Genomic DNA, 27,906 nt, shown 5'->3' on the forward strand with positions numbered 1-27,906 from the left:
TAGGGTTGAAATAATGACTTAGAGTTCCACTGTAATTGTGTACGTATCAATTGTTCTATTTAAATTGTTTGTGATCCTTTCTTACCTGTGTACGTATCAATTGTTCTATTTAAATTGTTTGTGCTCCTTTCTTACCTATGTACGTATCAATCTGTATCTAGATGGAATTTGGAACTGCTGAATAATCATTACATGTTCGCTGATGAGAAACTCTTTGTACCTTAACCTCATTTGGTAATGCCGATAAGATTACTGCTTGTATAATTGCCTATAAAAGGCCTTTGAAAGAGTAAAGGCAGCAGTCCTTTATGCTGAGAACTGTGATACAGACATACCTGACTCCGTGTCATCTTTCTTATAGAAGCAATAATTTGGCAAAGCAATATAAACTAAGCAACTTATTTAAGAGTTGCCCCTAACAGAGGTTAGGACATTCCCCTCCTCCTCGCTCTCTGATCCTTCACTGATGAGTCCCTGTGTGCTTGTTTCCAATGGAATTATTTATCAGTGTTTTATGGCTGCTGTAGACAAGTGATGGAGCCACACTCTGACAATATTATATCCCGATCCAACCAAGTGACACAAATACAGGGATTTTCTAAAGTCGCTGACCCAGAGATTTGTGTGATCCCCGGACACAGCAATAGATTTATTTATTTCAGGTACTTAAATGGCACCATCAATTTACACAGGGCTTTACACATATATTGTACATTTACATCAGTCCCTGACCTCAGAAGCTTACAATCTAAGGTCCCTAATTCACACATACACATTCTAGGACCAATTTAGTTTGAAACCAATCACCTCCCAGCAGGTCTTTGGAGTGCGGGAGGTAGTGTTGTGGCTGGGATTCAAACCAGCGACCCCAGTGCTGCCGGGTGGAAGTTCTAACCACTCAGCCACTGAGCTCATCACTGGAAGACGATGTGATATTCGGGGTAGGCCTGGATGTCATTAAATATCACAAACATTGAAGGATTCTGGACGTTATCCGTCACGCTGTCATAAAGGTCGGTGGGGTTGGCTGCATTTTTGGCTGGAGGTGTTATTATCGTTTGATTTCCTACACAGTAGAGTCCGGTGAGAACACGGGCCAGGTACATGTGTCTCTGTCCACTTCCATCAGGGCTGGCGTAGCCCACAGAATAATTTGCATTGACTGCAAAATATGTGCCGTTTCCATAAAGAGTACCTGTTTGAAGAAAGAAAGAGACATGTCACACATTAGTATGGGAGAGTTCCAGAGAAGAGCTGCAGCAGGAGAGAAGGTTTGGAGGTGGGAATGAAACAAGAGGACACTAAGACACAACACACCGGATGTGATAAGGAAGAGCCCAGCTGTACTGTACATGATGTTGACTCTGGATATTAAAACCCAGATTAGCTATTGATGGAATGGGGGAGGATTATGGCCTCTGTCTGGCTTTTATTACCTGATACAGTAACTAGTTTGTCAGGCTCTAGACCGGCCTTTCTCAATGGTTGCTTGTGAGCAATTTCTGCCTTTAAGTTCCTACTGACACTGATGATCTTTTTAGCTATGTATAAGGAGGACATTCTTTTCAATAATGTCATGTTAATGTACTGGGAGATCTGGATAAAGTTATTATTAGCAGGGGTTCCCTGAGACTGGAAAGTTATTTCAAGGGTTCCTCAATGATAAAAAAAAGGTTGAGAAAGACTGCTGTAGACTCTGTTGTAGGTAGGTATACCAGTTGAATGTATTCCTTCTTATTGGATTCAGGCAATACACTAGTCATGTCACCAAATGAAAGTACGGTATGTTAAATCCCAAATCCTCATTCCCCCCTTTCATATGACAGTCCTCAGTCCCAACAACCCTTTCACTTCAAAGCACTCAGATTTTGCTATGTACTGGCTGCTAGGCAAGTGAGAGAGGCCTATCCAGGCGAGCAAAAAGTGTGTCCCACAAGGGGAGCGCATTCTACTGCAATATTCAACTCTAAAGGACATTTGTCAAGAATCCTACAGAAAGGTATTTGAACTTCTCTGCAGTTTCCCTTCCGCTTCTTTCCTGCTATTTCCTTCATTAATTGTTCAATAAAGCATAGAAAACGTACTCAAGTGTTGGTGCTTATATCATCCGGAGGTAAACCCAACGGAACCCTAGACCCGGTGCCGGTGAAACAGAGGGAATGAGAGTGAAGGTAACAAGCCTGCTTAAATCAGCAGCTCCACCGAGAGTTATTTCTACATGTGAGGGCTCGTCCTGGATTTGTTGACCGTCAATTCTCGCAATCCAGAGAAGTGTTTCACCGGGAGTTTACGGTGAGAGCTGGACTTTGTCAAAATTTTGCAGGAAGAGAAGGGGTTAAAGCTGCAGGGATTATTTCTGAGTGCGTAGGCGGAGGGTGCCAGTGAAAGCCCGGGAGCTACGTGATCGGAAGAGCAAGTGGGGGGAGCTTACCCTACTTGATACCGCGTGGGGCGCGTGTATGTGTTTGGCGCCAGAGAAGAAGAGAGGCCTCGTGATCGTGATCGTGCTGAGAAGATCAGAGTGTGGCCATGTCTTTTTCAGCGATGCAGCCAATTATGGGACCGAGAATGTTCCCTGAAAACACCGTTTTGAATACTGTGCTGACCGGAACCCTGCTTACGGATACTGGAGTTCGTTTGAAGCCGCAAGGGAGGTTTGTTCTGTATACCTCAGGAGATATTGAGGGACTGGGCATGATCTGCCACCGATGTGAAGGACTGCCCGTGCATCTCCGTCTGTTTGGCCGATGTCCGCAATGTGGAGAGTACTTGTTTGTGGCTGAGCAACCTACCATGTCGCCCCATGCTTATCGGATGGATTGGGCAACAGGTATCGCCACAGTAGAAGCTGCTACTACTACAGAGAGAGAACGACAGGCCACCACTTTGCCTGTTGTTACTGAGAATGTTTTCCGGAGAGAGACACTGCTGTTGCCGTCTCATCAGGGGACATTACTTTGATTTCTGCGTCCACTACAACTACTCCTGTTGTACCTGTTCAGAGGAAGGTGGGATATGTGAAGGCTTCCCGCGGCCGTGGTCGAGGCCTACCCCAGAGGTTACCTGAACTGGAGCTACCAAAGTCCACATCAGGAACGGGTAAGCCACTGATGGGGAACATATCTGGGACTCTAAATAAGTATCTGCCAGCGGAAGAGTTGGGAGATTCGGAAATAGAATCCATGTCGAATCTTTCCGGTGATGATGACCTATTTGAGACTATGTCACAAGAGCTGTTGTGGTCACAAGGCGAAGACATCGCCTCTACTATGACTTTCCCTGAATGGACAGCCCTGAGTTCTGGGAAGACGTCACCCTGTGTGGAGCTGCACAGTACTGTTACTGAGACTTTATCGAAAGTTGCTAGTTCACTACAGGCACCGGCTGGGTCTATGGTGAGCAAATCATTGGATTCCTGTGTGCCTCCTGGTATAGGGAAAAACAGATCTTTGCCCAAACTTGCACGTTTGCAGAGAGTGTTAAACAAGCGTGTGGCTACGGAGTATGGTTTGGAGTTCCCTTATGTGCCCCAGGACATAATGCAAGTGATTAAACTTAACCGGGAACTTTGGTACAGGGAAGCTGTTTGGGACTATTTGTCTGTGCCTAAGCCTTTCCGAAAGACTGGATGTTCTGTTAAAATGGATGAACGTTTTAGTGGATGTTTTATGCACTGGAACTTCGGCCGGCACATCTATGCTGACAAAGTGGTTATCTGCAGGCCCGGAAAAGATGACGTTGTCTATTTCATTACCACAGTGGATAAACTGGGAAAGACAATGACCTTGCCAGATCCCCGGTTTTATTGGTGATTATGGACAAAAGAACTTTGAAGTTAGATAGTTAGTTAGTGTCATTATAAAGAGATTTTCGTGGTCAAGATCTGGATATTCTGCTCAGTGTTCCAAATCTAAGGACTTCTTTTTGCTAGCCGGATTTCCTTCATTTGAAGAAGTTATTATACAGGGATGGACTCCTTAAGATTATTTTAATATAGGTAAAAGGAAGAGAGGCTCATTTTTTTAAAAATGAGGCTTTGCTCCTGAAGTTGTACAGAATATATATGTGTTTAATATGTTTTCCTTTTCAGGAACTATTGGATCTCCTATCAAGCTGGGAGGCTTTTCAGTTAGATGGATAGTGAGGTTATGTACAGTCATAGAATGGTTTTGTTTATGGACGTGAACATAATGTTTTGTAGATGTAAGTCTTATAATATCTTTCCACTGTCTTTCTTTCTTCTTTGTCTATCCAAGTTATTAAAAGCTCAATTACCTACTCCCAGGCTTGGGAGTTATCATCATTATTTTTGGACAGACGTTGGGGACAACGTCTACTGTAGTGGGGGGAGTATGTAGCACTGGTAGATTTAGATCTACCATCTGATAGGTAAATTTAGTAAATTGCTCGTTAAAGGAAGTTAGATTTGCCTCTGTTCCAGCTTGGCTGACGTTGCATGTGGTTCCACATTGTGCCGATGGGTGTCGTTGTCACCATCGGCAGGTGTTGGAAAGCAACGTGTTGAAGCAAATGAGTGCTCCTGTGTCCCGGAGACAACTCGGTGGAGGTGGTCCTCCGAGTTGCATTCTGGGAGAGGGTATTTATGGGACAGATGCCATGTTATAGGTTCATTTTACAGCCACCTGCTGGCCCTCCTGGCCGACAGGTATGTGTTAGAGTGCTACCTCGTGGTCCTCCGTTCCGGAGGCTCGTGCCGCTGCGGCGCATGGGTGGGCCCAGAAGCTTGTCTAGGGTCTACCACAGCAGTCGAGGAATGGTCCTGAGCTGTCTATCCAGAGTGAAAAAGCTGGACAACCGGGGAGATCCCAGGGGAGGACCCGTCATGGAAGGATCATGCAGAGTGCTGGTCTGGAGAGGGGCCTGGTGACTCGGTTGGAGGACGTATCCTAAAGTAACTTTACAGCATAGTGCTGCCAGGTTTGGCTTAAAGGTTCAAGCACTGTGACTGACATTCACCGCAAGACCAATACATCCTGTGGCAGAGGATCGTACGGGTTCATCTCAAGCAAGTCTGTGGCAGAGACTTTGTTCGTGCTACGTACTGGCTGCTAGGCAAGTGAGAGAGGCCTATCCAGGTGAGCAAAAAGTGTGTCCCACAAGGGGAGCACATTCTACTGCAATATTCAACTCTAAAGGACATTTGTCAAGAATCCTACAGAAAGGTATTTGAGCTTCTCTGCAGTTTCCCTTCCGCCTCTTTCCTGCTATTGCCTTTGTTAATTGTTCAATAAAGCATCGAAAACGTACTCAAGTGTTGGTGCTTATATCGTCCGGAGGTGAACTCAACGGAACCCCTAGACCCGGTGCCGGTGAAACAGAGGGAAGGAGAGTGAAGGTAACAGACCCGCTTAAATCAGCACCTCCACCGAGAGTTATTTCTACATTAATTACACGGGTTCTGAGGCTGATTTAATGCAGATAAGGCATCAAGTGAGTTAAATTACCACCTTAATCAGCCACAAAACCCGTGTAATTAATGTGTGTCCTGGAATAAAGGGATGATGTGGCAACCCTAGTCACCAGGCATATGAATTAGAGCGGCCATGTTTTTTTTTTTAAGAACCTGATTAGAGCCAGAGGCTCTAATAGGATTCAAAATAGGGTGGAATCAGGACACAGAGCAATGCTACTGGAGCCCACCCAGGTGTGTTGCAACAACAAATGAAAATTCGCTGTTGCAACACTGATCCTCCTCCCGGCCAATTGGGAAGCAGGTATTAAACTTGTTTCCCGATTGGCCAAAACGTCAGGCGATTCGAATGGACACCTAGCGCCGGAAGGAGGAAAGAGGAGACACCATGGAAGCTGCTCCAGGCGAGGACACCGGTCACCGGAGCAGCTTTCCCCAAGCCCGCCACGCTCTCACTGCCTGCATTTAAGGTAAGGACAGCGGGTGGTGGTGGGGAGGCTGTGTTAGTGCCACTCGACCGGCGGCCCAGGGGAGGGGTTGTTTGCTCCCCCCCCAAAAAAAACACCAGCCGACACTAGACAAAGGTATGTTTGGTCTAACCCAACAAATTGCGTCATTTAAACATATTCTCTGTAATCTATAACACAATAGAATACAGTATAATATATAACATGTTATGTGTATTTTATTTAATTAATTAAATTTTTCCAATAAATATCCCAACAATATCTCTTCCTTACCTCCCTCCACCCCCCCCCCTGCTCCCCTCCTCTTTCCCCCCCCTCTACAACAGCCAATCATCCACTTGGACTATTTTACAGGTCGCCCATAATGGTACTTGTTAATTACCATATATACTCGAGTATAAGCCGACCCGAATATAAGCCGAGGCACCTAATTTTACCACAAAAAACTGGGAAAACGTATTGACTCGAGTATAAGCCTAGGGTGAGAAATGCACAGCTACTGTAAGTGGAAAAGAGGGTCAACAATGCCCATTTGCATGCCGGTTTTAATTCCCTTGCTTGTTTTAACTGTCTACCATGTAAGAGTCCACCCTATTAACCCTCAATAAACGCACCTTATCCTGTTTTAACTATACTACACTATTGGAGGCACTTTGTTCCTTTTTTATCTCACTTTGTTCATACATTTTACGGGAGAACATTGGGATGGCTTAGTAGAGGACCCCTATAGTTGGAGAAGCCATCCTTGACCCCAGGACTAGTGTATGAAAGCTGAAAAAGGACATAATAGGATGCGATGGAGAGTCTCATTTATTCTTTGATGACACTTACTTTAATACATGAGGTGAGAGTTCTGTGAGACTGATGTTATAGGAAGCTATCTATGGAGTCTTTTATGGACATTTATCTCTCCATTTCCCCTGAACTATTTATTCTCCCTGGAAGATTTTCACACATTTATTGATTTCTTTTTGGAGAACTGTCTTATTTACTCATTTACCGTTTTTCACTAAATTGCAGTGTTTTGCACTGAACTGGACACTTGTTATTAAGTTTTTGCATATTTTTTCTTTATGACTTTTTATGCTTTTTGGTAAAGCTACTACTCGTTGCACCTAATGATTTTCACTTGTTATGAAGATTGCACTTTGACTACTGCTTATCATTGCACTTTATATATCTGTGTGAGATCAATTTATATTTAGCACTACATCATATCTAAAGCTGGGGCTCCTAGCACCAAGTGGCCCTGAGATACACTCAGGGCCACTTGGTGCTAGGAGACACTTTTCTGCAGCAGAAAATGACATTTTCCAAACCGAATTTGGATATGTTGTAGTGCTAGTTCCACTGGGTTTGCACACCAAATTTGGGGTTCCTAGCATCAAGTGGGCCAGAGATGCGGGGCCCCAAATTCGGTTTGGAAAATGTCATTCTCTGCTGCAGAAATGAAGGCCTCTTGAAGCCCCTCCTTAGGGAAAGAGAGCCTTGACTGATGGGGGCATTGCTAGGTGCGTGACAAGGGGAACGATTGGTTTGGACATATAGAATGGGATGGGCCTGAGCTCAGGAAATCGTGCCTCAGGGAATTCTGGGTCTTTCGGAAGAGTTGTTGGAATAGCTGCCCACCCTCCTGCCCCCTTTTCTCCTATGTTTGGTATGTCACAGATTGCTGCGGTTTTCTTGACCTTGCCAGCAGTTAAAGTTGCTGTAATGGGCTATGCCCTTGATGGAAATATGGAAGCAGGCTGTCTGTCCAGCACTTATGGTAAGGACAGGCCCCACTTCCCTCTTTTGGTTAAGTGCTCACAGTACGACTGTCACTGGCACTGGTTAAATATGTTCACATGTTATGTGTTGGAAATTAATAAAGCTGTGGCCTTGCCCTTTCCAACCTAATGGTTGTAAGTGTCTTATTTAATGGAGTAAAGGGCAAGGGTGGTGGGGGATTTGATCCCTTGGTGTTACATTAAGTGGGACCTAAGCCTATTGCGCCTCAGCAGTCAAGTGCTTGACTCGAGTATAAGCCAAGGGGGGCATTTTCAGCACAAAGAAAAATGTGCTGAAAAAACTCGGCTTATACTCGAGTATATACGGTAATTAATTTTTCATGTTTCATTAGATTTATGATCAGATCAGTTTAGTGTCATCTTTCATTTTTTCTTTAAGTATAACCAGATGCTTTCACTTTAGCTGGGTACATGCACATATATATTTTTTAATAACATTTTTAATAATAATTTTTTTACACTTTCATTATCATATCATATATTATTATATATATATGGATAATGCGATAATAAAAGTGTAAAAAAATTATTAATATTAAAAATGTTATTAAAAAATATATATGTGCATGTACCCAGCTAAAGTGAAAGCATCTGGTTATACTTAAAGAAAAAATGTGTGTATATATATATATATATATATATATATATATATATATATATATATATATATATATATATATATATATATATATATATATATATATATATATATATATATATATAGTCATTTTATATGTATGTATACTCAATTCCTACACCTTTGTCAGTATTGATATTAAAGGGTTTTATCCTTTATTGTTATTTGTTTATATGGTGGAGAGAGATTAGTATTCCCTCCACAAGATGGCAGTATACTGAGGCACATATATGGCTGTTTTTTAGCCTATGTAAGGGCATCTTGAGAAAGGAGGGCGCTCTGTGTACGACTGTCCAGTGTGCATGCTCTGAAACCTTGTCACTAGCACGCCAGGAAGGTCATCGCATCCCACGCTGCGTTCCATCGAGCTCCAGCTACTCTTCAAGCCTCGTTCTCAATCCTTTTCGATTGCCAAGCTGTCAGAAACCAAGAAATCAGGCCGAAACAGAAGTACTGTAAAATCACACTTGTTTAATAATAAAAGTAAAAAGAACAAAAAGTAGTCAAAACATAGGCAAAGTTCAGTAACCGGAACGGATAGTCAGCCAAGCCAGAAGTCAGGGATCAATGTAGTGAAACAGCAAGCAGGATCTGGAGCCAGAAGGGATGTCAGCAAAGCCAGTCTTTAAACAGGAATGCAGGCGATTGTCTCTGTGATGTGACCAAGGTGAAGGCAGAGATCCTCTGGACTGGACGGCTTAACCACATAGCGACCGGCGCATGCCGATGTACGTCGGCAGAATGGCACGGACAGGCAAATGGGCGTACCTGTACATCCCTTTTAATTTGCCGACATGCCATCACGCGCGCCGCCGGCGGCGTTCGCGCCCGTCGCAAGCTCCATAAATCTGACCGCGGGTCCTGCGGACTTGATGTCCGCGGGCATACCCGCGATTGTCTCACGGAGCTGAAGAACGCAGAGATGCTGATGTAAACAAGCATCTCCCCATTCTGCCTAGTGACACTGACACTGATCATAACTCCCTGTAATCGGGAGCGGTGATCAGTGATGTCACACATAGCCCCCCCCCCAGTTAGAAACACTCCCTAGGACACACTTAACCCTTCCCTAGCCGCCTAGTGGATCTTCCCATTGAGTCTATATTGCACCCATGTATCAATAAATGTTAGTCTTTACTCAGAGGCGCCTGTTTTTCTCTTTCTTCGCATGTTTTGGAGTTTGCTTCCACTTCCCCTACAAGACTGGCCTTGACATACAGACTGCTCTCCCTTCATATTGAGCTTTCAGCTCAAAGGACAATCCTGATGGACTTTTGTATTCACTTGTATACTTATCTGGCTGCGCCACTACCCAATCCTTTTTGATTTCATGCTAGGGCTGCCCTGAATGCCACCTAGCAACACTATGCAGTAACAGGAGGATGCTCTCCACTATATCTATGCTTCTTAGAACATTCTTCACAGCAGGAGTCAAGAGAATGGGCAGTACTGAGACTGTGTAGGAGTTGTCCCAGTCAATGCAACCACTGGCACGTGTGCACAAAGGGAAAACAGCGAACAGTCACTAGAATCCCAGTCTCAGGTCTGTACTCACAATGTCCCTGGATAACTGTATGTCTCCTTCCAATGTCTGCAAGACATTCCCCAATGACATTCTCCAAACCAAATTCCCAGTGAAATCTTCCAGCTAGTTCCAAAGATTCTCAGAAGTAGCCCCCCCAGCTCTGACCTAGCCAGGACTTCAGTAAGCATATGCAGAATTTCAGCTGAGCTGCCCAGAAGTACAGAAGCCCTTGAGGCTGGGAACTTCTGCTGGACAAGAACAGGGCTGCCCATGCCTGAGAGTATTTATGCACACTTCAGCTACCTACCGAGCACAATCCCCCAGGGATTGGCGGGAACAATATAAAAAAAAAAAAAAATCAGGCTGCTGATTTGCCTTTTCCAGCCCACTACATTCTAGAATCCTCAAGAAAACAGGGGGAAACAATCAAACCTGCAGCCAGTCAAATCCAGAACAGCCCAAAGCAATCAAACTGCTCCACTGACTGCAGAGGAGCCATTAAAGCTAAATTTCCCCAAAATCCTAGCAATATATTTAGGAGGAAGCTATAGATGGATCAGTCGTTAGCACATTGTTCTGGAAGGTCTGGTCTTTGATGGATCAGTCTTCAGTACATTGTTCCAGAAGGTCTGTTCTTTGATGGATCAGTCTTCAATATTGTTGTTCTAGAAGGTCTGGTCCTTGATGGATCAGTCTTCAGCATGTAGTTCTAAAAAGCCCATTCTTTGATGGATCAGTCTTCAGCACATTGTTCCAGAAGGTCTGGTGTTTGATGGATCAGTCTTCAGCATGTTCTGGAAAGTCTGGTCTTTGTCTGTTATGTTCAATGGCAAACTGTAACCTTCCTCTTTTTCTTAAAGTGATTGTAAAGGCTTGTGTTAAAAAAAAACAAAAAATAACAAACATGTTATACTTCCCTCCTCTATGCAGTTGGTTTTGCACAGAGCAGCCGGGATCCTCCTCTTCTCGGGTCCCTCTTTGCTGCTCCTGGCTCCTCCCTCCTATCGAGTGCCTCCTCAGCCAGCAGTTCTCTATGGGGGCACCCAAGCTGAGTCAGAGCTCTGTGTATCCATTCAGACGTGGCTACGCCCCCTTTCTCCCCTGGTTGGCTGACTGACTTTGATTGACAGCCGGAAGAACCAATGGTGCCGATGCTGTGTCTCAGCAAATCAGGAGGAGTGTCCCGGATGGCTTAGACATTCGTGGACATCGCTGGAGAGAGATGGGGCTCAGGTAAGTAATTAGGGGGTGCTGGGGTGGCTGCTGCACACAGAAGGTTTTTTATCCTAATGCATAGAATGCACCTTCTGCCTTTACAACCACTTTAACAAACCTCTAATTCAATTTAAATTGGTGCAATCTCTTTCTGATTGTAGATGTGTGCACTTTGATTTCAACTCTTGTTAGAGCTATCTAAATACTCTGGGATTAATTGTTGGGGTTCTTGAAGACTTCATTTAGCATCAAGCGGTCAGCTCTTGGGTTTAATGTGCTGGGCTTATGGCTAGCCATTGTTAAGTAATCTGCACCACTTGAAAATTCTTTTCATTACTGTGGAATGATCAATTTCAAATCATTTGGTGATTTTTTAAATCCTTTTCCAGACTCATAGACCTCTTTCTTTCTGGGGTCCTTACAGAGCCTTATTGATCTGGGCATGATGACACCATACATGTCAACAGAGAACACCAGACCCGAGATGTCTGGGGTGTTGAATGATAGGGCTGTCCTGACTGCTGCTCACCCTGGATAAGCCTCATGTGTTTCTTCTTCTTCACCATGGGAACTCATTATACTGTGTGAAAATACCAGACAGAATGTGGCACCCCTGATGGACCCAAATGGCACCCTGGTTGAGAAATGCTGCTGTAGTGGGCCACAGCCTATGGCTGGGTCCTTGAGGTAGAGTCTTTAAATAGAAAGACAAAAGAGTTTTGCAAGCTTTTTGATGGTCTGTACGATAGTTATTAGTTGCAGAGAAATCTCAAAGGGGTTCTGGGTGTTTAAAGAGACCCTTCATCAGGACTTTAGATTTTTAGCTTAAGGGAATCTGGTCACAATCTGGATACCAAATGCAATCCATAAAATATATATATTAATATGTAGCCTTCTACAGTCATTGGTTTAAGGATTGTATTCGGTATCCAGCTTGTGCCCAGATTTCCTTCAGCTAAAAGACTAAAGCCCCGAGGAAGGAGCCATCTGAACCTCTAAAACATATCGGCCTTTCCTTAAGACTCTGCAACTCATAAATTCTGTCTAGACTATCAAAATGCTCATGACGTTTTCTTCCTTTTCCCATATTTGAAGATTTTTATTAGTATCTGAAGAGGGGGAATTCCCAAAATTCCCTTGCTGGTAAAAAGCTATGTGTCTGGGAGTGATAGGGTGTCCCTATGACTGGAAGTGAGAGGACATTTCCCCAACATGGACACAGACCGCAACAAAAGCCTGGTGGAGATATGTATATAGAAGAGTCAGCTCTGGTGTCCAGCATGAAGCCTGTAGTTGTTCGAGACGAAGACAAAAACCTTTACACCACGTGATCCAATTTGCTGCAACAGTAAAAAAATCCTTTCTGATACCCCAAGGCAGTGGTCCCCATCCTTTTTAGCACTTGGGACCCATTTCATGAAAGAAAATTTTGGCAAAGACCAGCAGGGGGGTGTGAGGTTTTGCGGGCGGGCCCATTTCCTGGGGCAATGGCTGGCGTTAGCGCTTTAATCATCTCACCATAATGCAGAATCAGAATTAGTGGGAACCCTGAGTGTGTCACTTGCCACTGTCCCCTGCCACCAGATGCAGCTTGTCATTTACCATGTCCCCTGCCACCAGCTGCAGCTTGTTATTTACCACGTCGCCTGCCACCAGATGCAGCTTGTCACTTGCCACCAGATGCAGCTTGACACTTGCCACGTCGCCTGCCACCAGATGCAGCTTTTCACTTACCACCAGATGCAGCTTGACACTTGCCACGTCGCCTGCCACCAGATGCAGCTTTTCACTTACCATGTCGCCTGCCACCAGATGCAGCTTGTCACTTGCCACCAGATGCAGCTTGTCACTTACCACGTCTCCTGCCACCAGATGAAGCTTGTCACTTGTCACGTCGCCTGCCACCAGATGCAGCTTGTGACTTGCCACGTTGTCTGCCACCAGATGCAACTTGTCACTTGCCACATTGCCTGCCACTAGATGCAGCTTGTCACTTGCCATGTCACCTCTCACCAGATGCAGCTTGTCACTTGCCATGTCACCTCTCACCAGATGCAGCTTGTCACTTGCCACATTGCCTGCCACCATATGCAGCTTGTCACTTTCCAAATCACCTGCCACCAGGTGCAGCTTGTCACTTGCCACGTCGCCTCTCACTAGTTGCAGCTTGTCACTTGTCATGTCGCCTGCCACCAGGTGCAGCTTGTCACTTGCCACCAGATGCTGCTTGTCACTTGCCACCAGATGCAGCGTGTCACTTGCCACCAGATGCAGTTTGTCACTTGTCACGTCGCCTGCCACCAGGTGCAACTTGTCACTTGCCACATTGCCTGCCACTAGATGCAGCTCGTCACTTGCCATGTCACCTCTCACCAGATGCAACTTGTCACTTGCCACATTGCCTGCCACCACATGCAGCTTGTCACTTTCCAAATCACCTGCCACCAGGTGCAGCTTGTCACTTGCCACGTCGCCTCTCACTAGATGCAGCTTGTCACTTGTCATGTCGCCTGCCACCAGGTGCAGCTTGTCACTTGCCACCAGATGCTGCTTGTCACTTACCACGTCACCAGCCACCAGATACAGCTTGTCACTTGCCACCAGATGCAGCTTGCCACTTACCATGTCACCTGCCACCAGATGCAGCTTGTCACTTGCCACCAGATGCAGCTTGTCACTTGCCATGTCACTTGCCACCAGATGCAGCTTTGTCACTTGTCACGTCACCTGCCACCAGATGCAGCTTGTCACTTGCCACCAGATGCAGCCTGTCACTTGCCACCAGATGCAGTTTGTCACTTGTCACGTCGCCTGCCACCAGGTGCAACTTGTCACTTGGCACATCGCCTGCCACTAAATGCAGCTTGTCACTTGCCAGGTCGCCTCTCACCAGATGCAGCTTGTCGCTTGCCATGCCGCCTGTCACCAGGTGCAGCTTGTCACTTGCCACGTCACCTCTCACCAGATGCAGCTTGTCACTTGTCATGCCGCCTGTCACCTGGTGCAGCTTGTCACTTGCCACGTCACCTCTCACCAGATGCAGCTTGTCACTTGCCACCAGATGCAGCTTGTCACTTGCCACATCGCCTCTCACCAGATGCAGCTTGTCACTTGTCATGTCGCCTGCCACCAGGTGCAGCTTGTCACTTGCCACCAGATGCCATGTCGCCTGCCACCAGATGCAGCTTGTCATTGGCCACTTCACCTGCCACCAGATGCAGCTTGTCACTTGCCACCAGATGCAGCTTGTCACTTGTGCAATTGCTAGGTCCTATCCCAGAGTGAGGGCGGAACAGCATCAATGTGGGGCAGGTGGTGAGAGATAATGTCATCTCTCTGCTTGCCTGCCCCATCTCTTACAGTGCATCCTTCAAGGCCCAGCTGCAAAGAGGCCATGAACTGCCACCGGTCTGCGGCCCAGGGGTTGAGGACCCCCTACCCTAAGGCACTCGGCCGCACCCTGGATCATCAGTCTACAGTCTTAGTTCTTACAGATATCAATGCCCCCTCCTATTCTCTCTGTCTACATACACATCCAGAACCTTTTTTTTAACATTACAGAGTTGGCTGTTAAGATGTTATTTTGTTTTTTCTGAAATCTCTCACCATTTCTCCCTGCATAGCTTCGGTTGAATCCGTTATGATTGACATGTTGGATGGAGTCAAAGTCAGTCCCATGGAAAAGCTCTTTCTCATTGGTGGTGGAACCATTCTTGGAGTCGATGTTCTGCTTCTTTATCTGGTAGTTGAGCCAGAGATCTCTGTTCTGTACACGCAGAATCTGGGAGGACATACAAAGGCTCAGATTATACAATGTTCTCCCAATAATCTACAGAATGCTCCCAACTATTACACAGGAGAGGATTCTATAATGAATACAGTGACAGATCAAGTATCATTCAGATGGGTGTATAGGCATTCTCAATATGGAAGGTCAGCACACTTGAGGCTATTAAAATTATATTTGTTAAAAATATGTGATGCCAACGTGTTTCAGGGAAATGCCTCCCCCTTCTTCAGGGCTTCGATGGTTGGTGTGGTTTGGACTGACCTGGTTGAACCTATTAAGAGCCCTTTAGGTGCTGTAAAATGACGTAGAACCAGCATGTCATTTTACAGCACTTAAAGGGTTCCTTTTGTATTTGAACTCTGGTTCCTGGTCAGTCCTGTAATGGAAATTTGTAAGTTCTGTATATAATTGTATTGTATTTTGTATGTATTGCACTCTGCCCTCACTGTGCACACGGCACTAATAATGTTTTCAGTAAATGTTTACATTCTTTTGAGTCCTGATTAGAATAAGCCTGCCTATGTAACGCCCCTTGTTACCATAAACGTACAATTGTAATATTAATGTGATACCTACGTAATCATGTGCATAAAAACCTTCAATTGCGTCATAATAAAGCAGAACAGTAATTTGCAAAGATGCTGAGCGTATCTTTTGTGTCTGTTCCCTACTGCAGTAGTTATTATTAATTTGGAACCACTAATCAATATGAGGATAGGAGTTGCCTATCATCAATTCAACCGAGTCAGTCCTGACCACACCAACCATCACAGCCAACACTTTGACTCTACTTATCACTTGTGGACTGAATTTCAATATATATCTTTAATAATTGCCCAAAGTGTGACAACCTTCTGCTACACCCATCTGAATCTATCTTGAGGAGCACATTTCGGTTGCTACCAGAGAGGCAGCAGCTCAGACCCTAACGAGGCTCACCCACGTCTTACCTTCATCGACCACATTGAAGGACAACGTATCCCAGATCATCTCCATGGATACCAGACTGCAGACTGGTCCAGCGCTGTCTCACATACACATTGAGGTCAAGTATCAAACTGCTCTAGCATGATGTTATGGGTGGAATATTCTATTGAAGGTTTATGTCTGCCCATTCCATAGTGCCAGTCATTATTCTGTAATTGGAGTCCCCAGTTCTTTGCACCATACTGTCATAACCAAACCTGAACCTAAAACCTGATTATACGCCCTTTTGTGGATACTTCATCCTAGAGCAGTCTAATTGCCCTTTCTGCTGTTTTGCTGTAGGAATCTACATAGTGCATGCACTAGACCAGTGGTCTCCAAACGATGTGGCCCTCTGCTTGCCTTTATCTGGCCCTTGGGACACTATTTTACCAACTGACACCAACGATGGAGCTCTGTTCCACCTACTGACACCATCAATGGGGCACTATTCTTCTCATTGATATCAACAATGGGGCACTATTTCTTCCATCAAAACCAATGAGCGGGGCACTGATGTTGGGGCATTTTCTACTCCCACTGGCCACTGTCCGGCCCCCCTAAAGCCTATAGGACAGTAAACTGGCCTTTTGCCTAGAAAGTTTGGAGACCCCTGCACTAGACTACTGGCAGTAGATGTGGCCTTCACACCTGGCTACGGAGTCAGAAATTTACCCCCAGCTCATTGCCTGATTATAGATACTCTTCAACTAAGCTTTGGAATCCAGAGCTGAACTTTGATTACTTGGCTATCCGACTGTACATCCTGCCATTCTGTTGTAATGTTTTCTACTGTTGCCATGAGACATGATTTAAAGGTCCAGCATCCTTGCATCTTTTTGCTGCTGCCTTTCTGGACTTTTGGCAAGCTTCTACCAGATCATCACTTTATATCTGTCCAGCCTGTATCAGAAGTCACCAGAGGAGCCTCTAACTGGGCATTTATCTTGCACCATCCAACAATGGTGTTGCCCGGAGGATCCTTTTACTTCACAAAACATACTCAGCATCCATCTCCAATGCAATGTTGGTATGTCCAGTCCCCGCACTATAAGCAGAACACCATCACTGTCACTCAGAATTTTATTACTGACATCTGACATCTTTCTTCCCAATGTATTAGAAACATTACCTTCAGTATTGTGTTTCCACAGCTTGTCTGGAATTTCTGCTGTACATCAGAGTATTCAGGAGTTCCCTGAGCAACATCCACTTCCATCACAAGAGTCTTACCCATCGGCTTCCAGTGTGACGGCAATCTATTAGAATCCCCCTCTGAAAGATAAAATGTTCAGTCAGGACCCGAAGAGAAACCAGACAAGTAAAACCTTGGTGCACAACTTCACTGGAATCATTAACATAGCAGCCAATAAGATTGGTTTAATGTACACTCAGGTCTCTGTTCTCTGGAAGCTGATAAAGCCACCAAATCATTCCAGTGAAGCAGATAATCCACCTTATCTCAGCTATTCTATGCTAAGCTGTCACATTCCCTCCATGTCCCTGCAATGTAGGAATGGGTAACTAGCCATAGACAGGCAGATGTGTCACCAGAAATGATAGATGAAGAGAAATCTGGCTGCCATTGAATTTATTGAGCTAATTTTCCTGGGGTCTGAGGCAAGGTCCAAGAAATCTAGGCTGGCCTGCATTAACGCCTGTGCGATCAGGAAGATGGCTGCTTGAGAGGAGTCCGCTATGCAGAAAGAAATCCAAGAGAGCTTGGTGTAAGCGGCTGCTGAACGGTCATTACTCAACCCCTCAAGGTACCTGTAACTGCTTGCATAGGATCACAGGATCAATTCTTATTGAGAGCCTGCTGATAAAATATTAAGACCACCAATAACCACTCCTAAAGGGTCTAGTGTCATTGAGAGGGTGATACTTATGCTCTTAAAGATATCATTTGTTACTAGGTGGTTGAAACAATAGGGTCACCATTAACTTTGATATTACTGGGAGGCTGCTACTTTTTACAAATTATAGCCACCATCCAATACACCATACAATTTTGTTGCTGAAATAAGATGGCCTGCGCCATTTTAAATTTAAGAATAAATTGAATGGATGACCATTGGGAGACATAATGATGGCCCATTAACTCTACTAATTCAACAGTGCCACATCCTAGAATCTATTTATATAAATCACAACAGGGTTTTAACCATAGTTCATAGACTTTGTGGGCACAACTCCAACAAGTAAGTAAAATATAAATTCTTTAACCACTTGAGCCCCGGACCATTATGCTGCCTAAGGACCAGAGGTCTTTTTCCAATTTGGCACTGCGTCGCTTTAACTGCTAATTGCGCGGTCATGCAATGCTGTACCCAAACGAAATTTGCGTCCTTTTCTTCCCACAAATAGAGCTTTCTTTTGATGGTATTTGATCACCTCTGCAGTTTTTATTTTTTGCGCTATAAACGGAAAAAGACCGAAAATTTTGAAAAAAAAAATGATATTTTCTACTTTTTGTTATAAAAAAAATCCAATAAACTCAATTTTAGTCATACATTTAGGCCAAAATGTATTCGGCCACATGTCTTTGGTAAAAAAAATGTCAATAAGCGTATATTTATTGGTTTGCGCAAAAGTTATAGCGTCTACAAACTAGGGTACATTTTCTGTAATTTACACAGCTTTTAGTTTATGACTGCCTATGTCATTTCTTGAGGTGCTAAAATGGCAGGGCAGTACAAAACCCCCCAAATGACCCCATTTTGGAAAGTAGACACCCCAAGGAAATTGCTGAGAGGCATGTTGAACCCATTGAATATTTATTTTTTTTGTCCCAAGTGATTGAATAATGACAAAAAAAAAAAAAATATTTACAAAAAGTTGTCAGTAAATGATATATTGCTCACACAGGCCATGGGCATATGTGGAATTGCACCCCAAAATACATTCTGCTGCTTCTCCTGAGTACGGGGATACCACATGTGTGGGACTTTTTGGGAGCCTAGCCGCGTACGGGACCCCGAAAACCAATCACCGCCTTCAGGCTTTCTAAGGGTGTACATTTTTGATTTCACTCTTCACTGCCTATCACAGTTTCGGAGGCCATGGAATGCCCAGGTGGCACAAACCCCCCCCCCCAAATGACCCCATTTTGGAAAGTAGACACCCCAAGCTATTTGCTGAGAGGCATGGTGAGTATTTTGCAGCTCTCATTTGTTTTTGAAAATGAAGAAAGACAAGAAAAAACATTTTTTTTTTTCTTTTTTCAAATTTCAAAACTTTGTGACAAAAAGTGAGGTCTGCAAAATACTCACTATACCTCTCAGCAAATAGCTTGGGGTGTCTACTTTCCAAAATGATTTGGGGGGGTTTTGTGCCACCTGGGCATTCCATGGCCTCCGAAACTGTGATAGGCAGTGAGGAGTGAAATCAAAAATTCACGCCCTTAGAAATCCTGAAGGCGGTGCTTGGTTTTCGGGGTCCCGTACGCGGCTAGGCTCCCAAAAAGTCCCACACATGTGGTATCCCCATACTCAGGAGAAGCAGCAGAATGTATTTTGGGGTGTAATTTCACATATGCCCATGGCATGTTTGAGCAATATATCATTTAGTGACAACTTTGTGCAAAAAAAAAAATTGTCTTTTTCCCGCAACTTGTGTCACAATATAAAATATTCCATGGACTCAACATGCCTCTCAGCAAATAGCTTGGGGTGTCTACTTTCCAAAATGGGGTCATTTGGGGGGGTTTTGAACTGTCCTGGCATTTTATGCACAACATTTAGAAGCTTATGTCACACATCACCCACTCTTCTAACCACTTGAAGACAAAGCCCTTTCTGACACTTATTGTTTACATGAAAAAGTTATTTTTTTTTGCAAGAAAATTACTTTGAACCCCCAAACATTATATATTTTTTTAAAGCAAATGCCCTACAGATTAAAATGGTGGGTGTTTCATTTTTTTTTTCACACAGTATTTGCGCAGCGATTTTTCAAACGCATTTTTTGGGGAAAAAACACACTTTTTTTAAATTTTAATGCACTAAAACACACTATAGTGCCCAAATGTTTGATGAAATAAAAAAGATGATCTTAGGCCGAGTACATGGATACCAAACATGACATGCTTTAAAATTGCGCACAAACGTGCAGCGCGGACAAAATAAATACATTTTTAAAAGCCTTTAAAAGCCTTTACAGGTTACCACTTTAGATTTGCAGAGGAGGTCTACTGCTAAAATTACTGCCCTCGATCTGACCTTCGCGGTGATACCTCACATGCATGGTGCAATTGCTGTTTACGTTTGACGACAGACCGCCGCCTGCGTTCGCCTTAGCGCAAGAGCAGGGGGCAACAGGGGTGCTTTTTTTTTTTTTTTTTTTTTTTTTTTTTTTTCTTTATTATTTTTTTGCTTTTTTATCTTATTTTTAAACTGTTCCTTTCATTTTTTTTTTTTAATCATTTTTATTGTTATCTCGGGGAATGTAAATATCCCCTATGATAGCAATAGGTAGTGACAGGTACTCTTTTTTGAAAAAATTGGGGTCTATTAGACCCTAGATCTCTCCTCTGCCCTCAAAGCATCTGACCACACCAAGATCGGTGTGATAAAATGCTTCCCCAATTTCCCAATAGCGCTGTTTACATCCGGCGAAATCTAAGTCATAAAATGCTCGTAGCTTCCGGTTTCTTAGGCCATAGAGATGTGTGGAGCCACTCTGGTCTCTGATCAGCTCTATGGTCAGCTGGATGAATCACCGGCTGCATTCTCAGGTTCCCTGTTGAGACAGGAGAGCCAGAGAAAAACACGGAAGACGGTGGGGGGGGGGGGCATTCCCTCCCACGGCTTGTAAAGGCAGTCTAGAGGCTAATTAGCCGCTAGGATTGCTTTTACATGAAAGCCGACCGCTGGCTGAAAAGAATGATACCAAGATGATACCTAAACCTGCAGGCATCATTCTGGTATAACCACTCAAAGTTGTGAATGGCGTACCTGAAGACAAAAAAATGGTTACCAATAAAGCACTGTAAACGGTAAAGTATAAAAAATTGCATACCTGAAAAACAAACATGATAAAACATAATAACAATAAAACATTGCAGAATAGAATACAGTAAAAAAGAGCAGAACAATAGAGAGAATAGAGAGAGAGAGAACAATAAAACGACAACTATTTTTTTTTATTTTATATATATTTTTTTTTTACACTTTTTTTGTAACTGTAACTTTTATAACTGTAACCGGTTCCAGGTTCGGGTCTCTCAAAATGCGATGGCATCTTGGGAGACCCTGTGAAAGTGTGCCTAGTCTGTGCAATGCTGTACCCTACGCTAATACTCAACTAGTGAATGGTAGCGTTCAAAACATTCACCAATGCAAAGACCAGGATTGTCAGGACAGGAGGGACAATAATAGCGGGTGTGATGCCTATATCCGCGCTTGCTGCAGACACAACATCTTTTTTGGGGGTTCGTTGGGTAGGGGTACTCGGGAGGACATAAAGAAAATGCCTCTCATGCAGCTGACTGCATTTGGTTGGGGATGTGAATGGGGGAAGTACGGGCACTGCAGAAGTGGTGGGTTCCCAATTATTAGGATTGGCGAATGCAGCAGGAAGAGCATTATGGGCACGACGGGCCTGTGTTTGTCTTCTTGGTGGCAGCGGGACACTACTTGTGCTTGCCACCTCACCAGCTTGAACTGCACTTATGGGACTCGCCACGTCACCAAGTGTTACTGCAGTGCTGGTTTGACTACGACCGGGGTGTACTAGGCCGCTGGCGCTTGCCAGTTCAACAAAACGCTACAAAAAAAACTGTTAGCGATCGCAGGGATCAGGCCTGAGTCTGCGAACGCTGCAGTTATGCGTTTAGTGTTTTGTAAGTGACAGTGATTGATCGATACTGCACTTGGGCTGGGCCGGGCGGAGGGACAAAACGCAGGTGCTAGCAGGTATCTGGGCTGATCCCGATAACACTGCGTTTTTGGGAACCCTAAACTGCTGGGGACGCTAGTATAGATCTGATGGGATCAGATATTGATCCGTTCAGATACTATACCACTAAGGGAGGCGTATGCTGTGTGCGTGGGTGTTAGCGGTACTGGCGCTAATCTGACGCTGCCTGGGGCGACGCATATCACCGCCGGGCGATCAGGGGGCTAAACCTTTATTCGGTAATAAACGGCGGGTGCCCTGACACTATAAAAAATAAACGAACTAATCAGCGTCACCCGTAACAGTTATACGGTGATCAGTGGTGAAAGGGTTAACTAGGGGGCCATCAAGGGGTTAAAACATTTATTAGATAGTATATGGGGGTCCCTGTCGCTATAAAACGCTGACGGCGAACTTAAATATTTACCTCCCTAACTATCGTCACCAGCGACACTAATACAGCGATCAGAAAAATTATCGCTTAGTGACACTGGCGACAGGGGGTGATCAAGGGGTTAAAACTTTATTAGGGGGGGTTAGGGGGGCACCCTAGACCTACATGGGGGTAATACTAACTGTCCCAGCACTGTAACTGTCAAAAACTGACACCAATGCAGTAATCAGAAAAAAAAAAAAAAAAAAAAAACTGCTGGTGTCAGTTTGTGACGGGGGGGGGGGGTGATTGAGGGGGGGTCGGGGGGCGCTCGGGGGGGGGATCGGGGTGTTTTGTGTGCCTGGCATGTTCTACTGTGTTGTGTAGTGTTGTGCACTCACAGTGAAGTCTTCTCTCCTCGGCGCTTCAACGGAATACCGAGCCGAGGAGAGATGACATCATTTCCTTTGCTGCTGTTTAGCATACAGCAGCAAAGGAAGTGATCTGATTGGCCGGCGGCGATCGCGAGGGGGGGGCCACGAACGGATGGCCTCCCCCTCACCTCCGATCGCCGGGGGACAAAACGGGACCGCTTCGGGCACCGGGGGGGGGGTCCGATCGGACCCCCCACCCGCGGGAGGCAAATCACGTACATGTACGTGGTTTTGCCTGCCCGTGCCGCCTTGCCGACGTACATCGGCGTGAGGCGGTCCTTAAGTGGTTAATAACACATAAAAAAATTCACATTTGAAAAAAACACATACATTTAAGATCATAGTTGCTTTGAGCACCAATCGTAAAAGGAGATGGTGGTCCACAATTACCGTAATGGAGGTACAGGCTAATACAGCCTTATAAGCTCATACAACATTCAGATGGTAGAGGGTTTAACCATTCTCTCATATAAAGCTTGACATGTTTCACATATGCCGCCTCCTCAGGAGTGAAAAAGGTGCAAACATAAAATTGCTACCAGTAGGTAAGTACGATATGCAAGCTGAGGGGAGAAAGTATTGCTATAGACCAAAATTTCCTAGGCATAGCCAGCCACCATAATTCACTAGGTCAAGCAAAGATAAGGAACAAGTAGGTCTGTAATTCTCAATCACAATGGGGGAGCCCCCTCACAGGTATAAATAACAAATCGGTCCAATGGAAATAATCCAAACCATGAGGACCTTGTGTGGAGAAGTCTGGCCATGTGGGAATCCCACACAAGGTCCTCATGGTTTGGATTATTCCCATTGGACCGATTTGTTATTTAAACTCCCTTATAGTTATTGAGAATTACAGACCTACTTTTTCCTTATCTTTGCTTGACCTAGTGAATTATGGATGGATGGCTATGCCTAGGACACTTTGGTCTATAGCAATACTTGCTCCCCTCAGCTTGCATATCATACTTATCTACTGGTAGCAATTCTATGTTTGCACCTTTTTCACTCCTGAGGAGGCAAACATGTCGCACTGCATATGAAGGGATGGTGAAACCCTCTACTGTTTGAATGTTGTATCATTTTCTAAGGTTGTATTAGTCTATACCTCCATTAATTGTGGACCCCAATCTCCTTCTATGAATGGTGTTTAATGCTACTATGATTTTAAATGTAGCTGTTTTTGTAAATGTGAATGTTATTATGTATCAATAAAGAATTTATATTTTACTAACCTGTAGAAGTCGTGCCCACAAAGTCCATGAACTATGGTTCAAACCCCTTTGTGATTTATATCTTTCTCTTCACAAGTTGTTGAGCAAATAAACTTCAGAAGAACTAAACTGGCTAAAACCCACTTATCGCCCATGGTGTGTTGTTGGGTGTAGCTATTAGGGATGAGCTTCGTGTTGGAGTCGAACCCATGTTCGACTCGAACATCGTCTGTTCGCCCGTTCGCCGAATTGCGAACGATATGGGCCGTTCGCGCCAAATTCGTGTGGCGCGGCACGGCACGGCCCATAATTCACTGCGGCATCGCAGTGCATTGCTGGCTGATGATTGGCCAAGCATGCACTATGACCTGCATGCTTGGCCAATCACAGCGCCGTCAGCAGAGAGAGCTGTAATTGGCAAAAGCCAGGGTGGCTTTGGCCAATTATGGCTCAGGGGGTTTAGAACATGCCCCACACTATTCAAGGCCGCCTACACGGCGGCCCTGTGTAGTGTGTTCCGGTGTGCTTAGAGAGAGAGAGAGACAGTGTCATTTCATTTGAGTTAGCTAGATTAGGCAGGACAGTCAGTGAGTTACAGCTGCAGTTACAGTGTATTATGTATATATATGCATCCGAGGTGTTGTGTATGTATATATATATATATATATATATATATATATATATATATATATATATATATATATATATACATATACCGTATATACTCCAGTATAAGTCGAGTTTTTCAGCACATTTTTTTGTGCTGAAAGTGCCCCCCTCGACTTATACTCGAGTCAAGCGCTTTTCTGCAGCAAAAATTTGGTGTACAAACCCAGTGGAACTGGTTCCACAACATATTCAAAGATGAAGTTCCTAGCACTAAGTGGCCCCGAGATACGGGGCCCCAAAATCGGTTCGGAAAATGTCATTCTCTGCTGCAGAAAAGTGCTTGACATTTTCTGAAGCAATTTTGGGGCCCCGTATCTCAGGGCTACTTGGTGCTAGAAACCCCAAATTTGGTGTGCTAACCCAGTAGAACTGGTACCATAACATATCCAAAGCTGGGGTTCCTAGTACCAAGTGGCCCTGAGATACTGGGCCCCAAATTCGGTTCGGAAAATGTCATTCTCGTCTGCAGAAAAGTGCTTGACATTTTCTGAACTGATTTTTGGGACCCTGTATCTCGGGGCAACTTGGTGCTAGAAACCCCAGATTTGGAAATTGTATGGTGCTGGTTCCACTGGGTTTGCACACCAAATTTGGGGTTCTTAGCACTAAGTGGCCCCGAGATACGGGGCACCAAATTCGGTCAACTGTGTCCATCTGCAGCAATGTCATTTCGGGACCCTTTGGGTTCAGAGACCCCAAATAGCTGCAGCTAGGGGGCATCTAGGAACCCTTAACTACCGAGTTTAAAGTTCAGGGGACCTATGGCTGCAAATGGGCACAGTGAGGCATGCAAATGGGCATGCAGTGATGCTGCAAATGGGCATTGTTGACCCTCTTTTCCACTTACAGTAGCTGTGCATTTCTTACCCTCGTCTTATACTCGGGTCAATGCGTTTTTCCCATTTTTTTGTGGTAAATTAGGGCCCCGACTTATACTCGGAACGACTTATACTCAAGTATATACGGTATATACACTGTATTCAGTTTAGCTAGATCCGTTCCTGTTATCTTCCTACTGACAGGCAGGCTTGTCTTGTTACAGTATTTACAGCTAACTGAAGAAAATTGCTGGTGTTCTTTTGATCCTATTAGTACCACAGTCAGGCAGCTAGACTATTTACAGTTAGTGCAGTGCATCCTGCTCACAGTGTTCAGCTAAAACTACAAGTTAGTGTAGTGAGACCTCTGCACAGTGTTCAGCTAAAGCTACAAGTTAGTGTAGTGTGTCCTCCTCACAGTGTTCAGCTAAAGCTACAAGTTAGTGTAGTGCGTCCTCTGAACAGTGTTCAGCTAAAGCTACAAGTTAGTGTAGTGTGTCCTCCTCACAGTGTTCAGCTAAAGCTACAAGTTAGTGAAGTGCGACCTCTGCACAGTGTTCAGCTAAAGCTACAAGTTAGGGTAGTGCGTCCTCCTCACAGTGTTCAGCTAAAACTACAAGTTAGTGTAGTGCGTCCTCCTCAAAGTGTTCAGCTAAAGCTACAAGTTAGTTTAGTATGACCTCTGCACAGTGTTCATCTAAAACTACAAGTTAGGGAGGCCCGGAATGAGAATGGAAGTATGGAAAGATAATGAAGGGCCGGGCATGACAAGGTGGAACAGTGAGACAACTTAGGGTTAAAGGGAAAAGGAAGTAAAGGGGAGGAGGTAGAAGTTAACCCAGGGGGTGGAGTGATATAAAGGGTAGAGGCGGGGTTTGTACAGGAGCAGTGTGAGGGAGACAGAATAGGAAGAAGTTGGGAGAAGTTGAGCAGCAGCACGGCGGACATTGATGTGCTACTAGGACGATTGCGAACGGCGGCGGTGTTAAAACGGCCAGAATGGCTACAGGCACAGGTAGCGGCCTTGATTTCTGACGAGGCGGGGGGGTCCGGCGCGGGGGGGGGGGAGACGACGCCACGCGCTAGGCGGTCCCGGCCGCCTGAGCGTTTTTCACCAGGCCCCTCCAGCAGAACGGCTCGCCCTAATAGGAGCCCGTTAACAGACCCGTCGGCTCCCCCAGCAAAACAGGTGGCCGCCGCTACCTCTGGGGGGACCGGGCAGAATCCTCAGCAGCGGCGGAGCTCGGGGGGCGGGGCTTCAGGCCGTAATGGCGCCCGCGCCTCTCCATCCAGGACTCAGGACAGCAGGGGAACGACCCCCCCCCCTCTTCCCAGGGGTCTGCCAGGGGGGAGATCCGGCGGGGGAGGAGCGGGGCCACGGCTGTGTGTCAGCTACCTGAAGCTGCTGGCAGCCCTTCAGTGATAATCAGAGGTCGGGAGCCTGGAGAGGACAGAGGGAGAGGAGCAGGACCTAGCAGAGGAACCAGAAGTGAGGGACGGCACAGCACTACATCCGGTGGACGCATGGAGAGGGGGCGAACAGCCACAAGAAGGGTGTCCACGGCCTCCAGGCAGGCTTCACCTTGGGGGTTGGTTACGCCAATGCTCCAGGCCACGGACGTACGGTCGGAAGGTGAGCTGTCGGGATTGGATGAGGAAGTGCGCCAGGAGATCATGCCATCTGGAGGGTCCAGTGCAGCGGTGATGGGGAGCAGACCCAGTCAGCCTGGTGAGTCACATGTTTTAGGCAGCCAGGGAGGACGGGCTGAGAACTCGGGTACTGGTGGGACCCCGGTGACAGGAGGGGAAGCTGCTGCCACGTCAGACTCAGGTGTGACAGGAAATACCACTGCGGGGGGAGCCTGCGGTAGTGGTCAGGAAAGACGTGGTCAGGATAGCAGATGCAGCAAAATGCGAAGTTTATGTCTGCTATGAGGGCCTGCTGGGAGCGCATTTGAAACAGGAAGTTCGGGATAAAATCATTAAAGGTGAGTATGTTGAAATTTTCTCCCTGTTACCGCTGGAGAAGTTCAACTTGGATAGGGTGAAGCCGGACGATTCCAAAAAGGAGGATGAGGAGAAGTGGAGGTATCGTTTGATCCCTGGGACTTTTGGGAACTGGTTACAGGCGTTCGCCATTATGGCTAGCGTAATAGGTGAGAAAAATCCGGAACATTGCTCGCCGTTGTTTTGCTATATGGACGCCATAGGGGAGGCACATAGGGTGTATGGGGGAACCGCGTGGCTTCGTTATGACGAGCAATTTCAGCAGCGAAGGGCAGTTAGGCCAGCCCTTAGGTGGGACCATAAGGATATCAGCTTATGGATGCGTTTGATGTCTTCCGCCAGGGTCCGAATCAGTTTTTTCAGGGGGGGGGCCGGGGGGATCATCCACCTCTGGTCTGCCGGCCGGAGAAAAATGGGGGGTGTGTTGGCAGTTTAACAAAGGATCCTGCAAGTTTGGGGGGTCCTGTCGTTTTAAACATGAATGTTCAGGATGTGGGGGGAATCACGCTTTGTCATGTTGCTTCAAAAAAGAAAAGAAGCCAGGGGAGCCTACTCAGAAGAGGGACAACACTGGTGATGGAGGTAAGGATGCGGCCTTTCTTAAATAGGTATCTGGACAGGGAGGCAGCAAAGGTGTTGGGTGAGGGATTTTCAGTGAGTTTCAGGATTCCG

General features: G+C 45.4%; 1 protein-coding gene across 1 annotated transcript in view; it reads right to left on the reverse strand.

Annotated features, from left to right (window-relative positions):
• Positions 1-392: 392 nt before the first annotated feature.
• Positions 393-27,906, reverse strand: part of LOC141147315 (protein mono-ADP-ribosyltransferase PARP14-like) — an 88,184-nt gene continuing 60,670 nt past the window's right edge. The window contains exons 15-17 of the mRNA XM_073634531.1: positions 16,954-17,096; positions 14,672-14,846; positions 393-1,195 (exon numbers count right to left, since the gene is read on the reverse strand). Of these exons, the coding sequence (XP_073490632.1) occupies positions 915-1,195; positions 14,672-14,846; positions 16,954-17,096 (599 nt within the window). The 3' untranslated portion in view covers positions 393-914. The remainder of the gene's footprint in view (positions 1,196-14,671; positions 14,847-16,953; positions 17,097-27,906) is intronic.

The sequence above is a fragment of the Aquarana catesbeiana genome, linkage group LG06 (genome assembly GCF_042186555.1).
Source record: "Aquarana catesbeiana isolate 2022-GZ linkage group LG06, ASM4218655v1, whole genome shotgun sequence".
Lineage (NCBI taxonomy): Eukaryota > Metazoa > Chordata > Amphibia > Anura > Ranidae > Aquarana > Aquarana catesbeiana.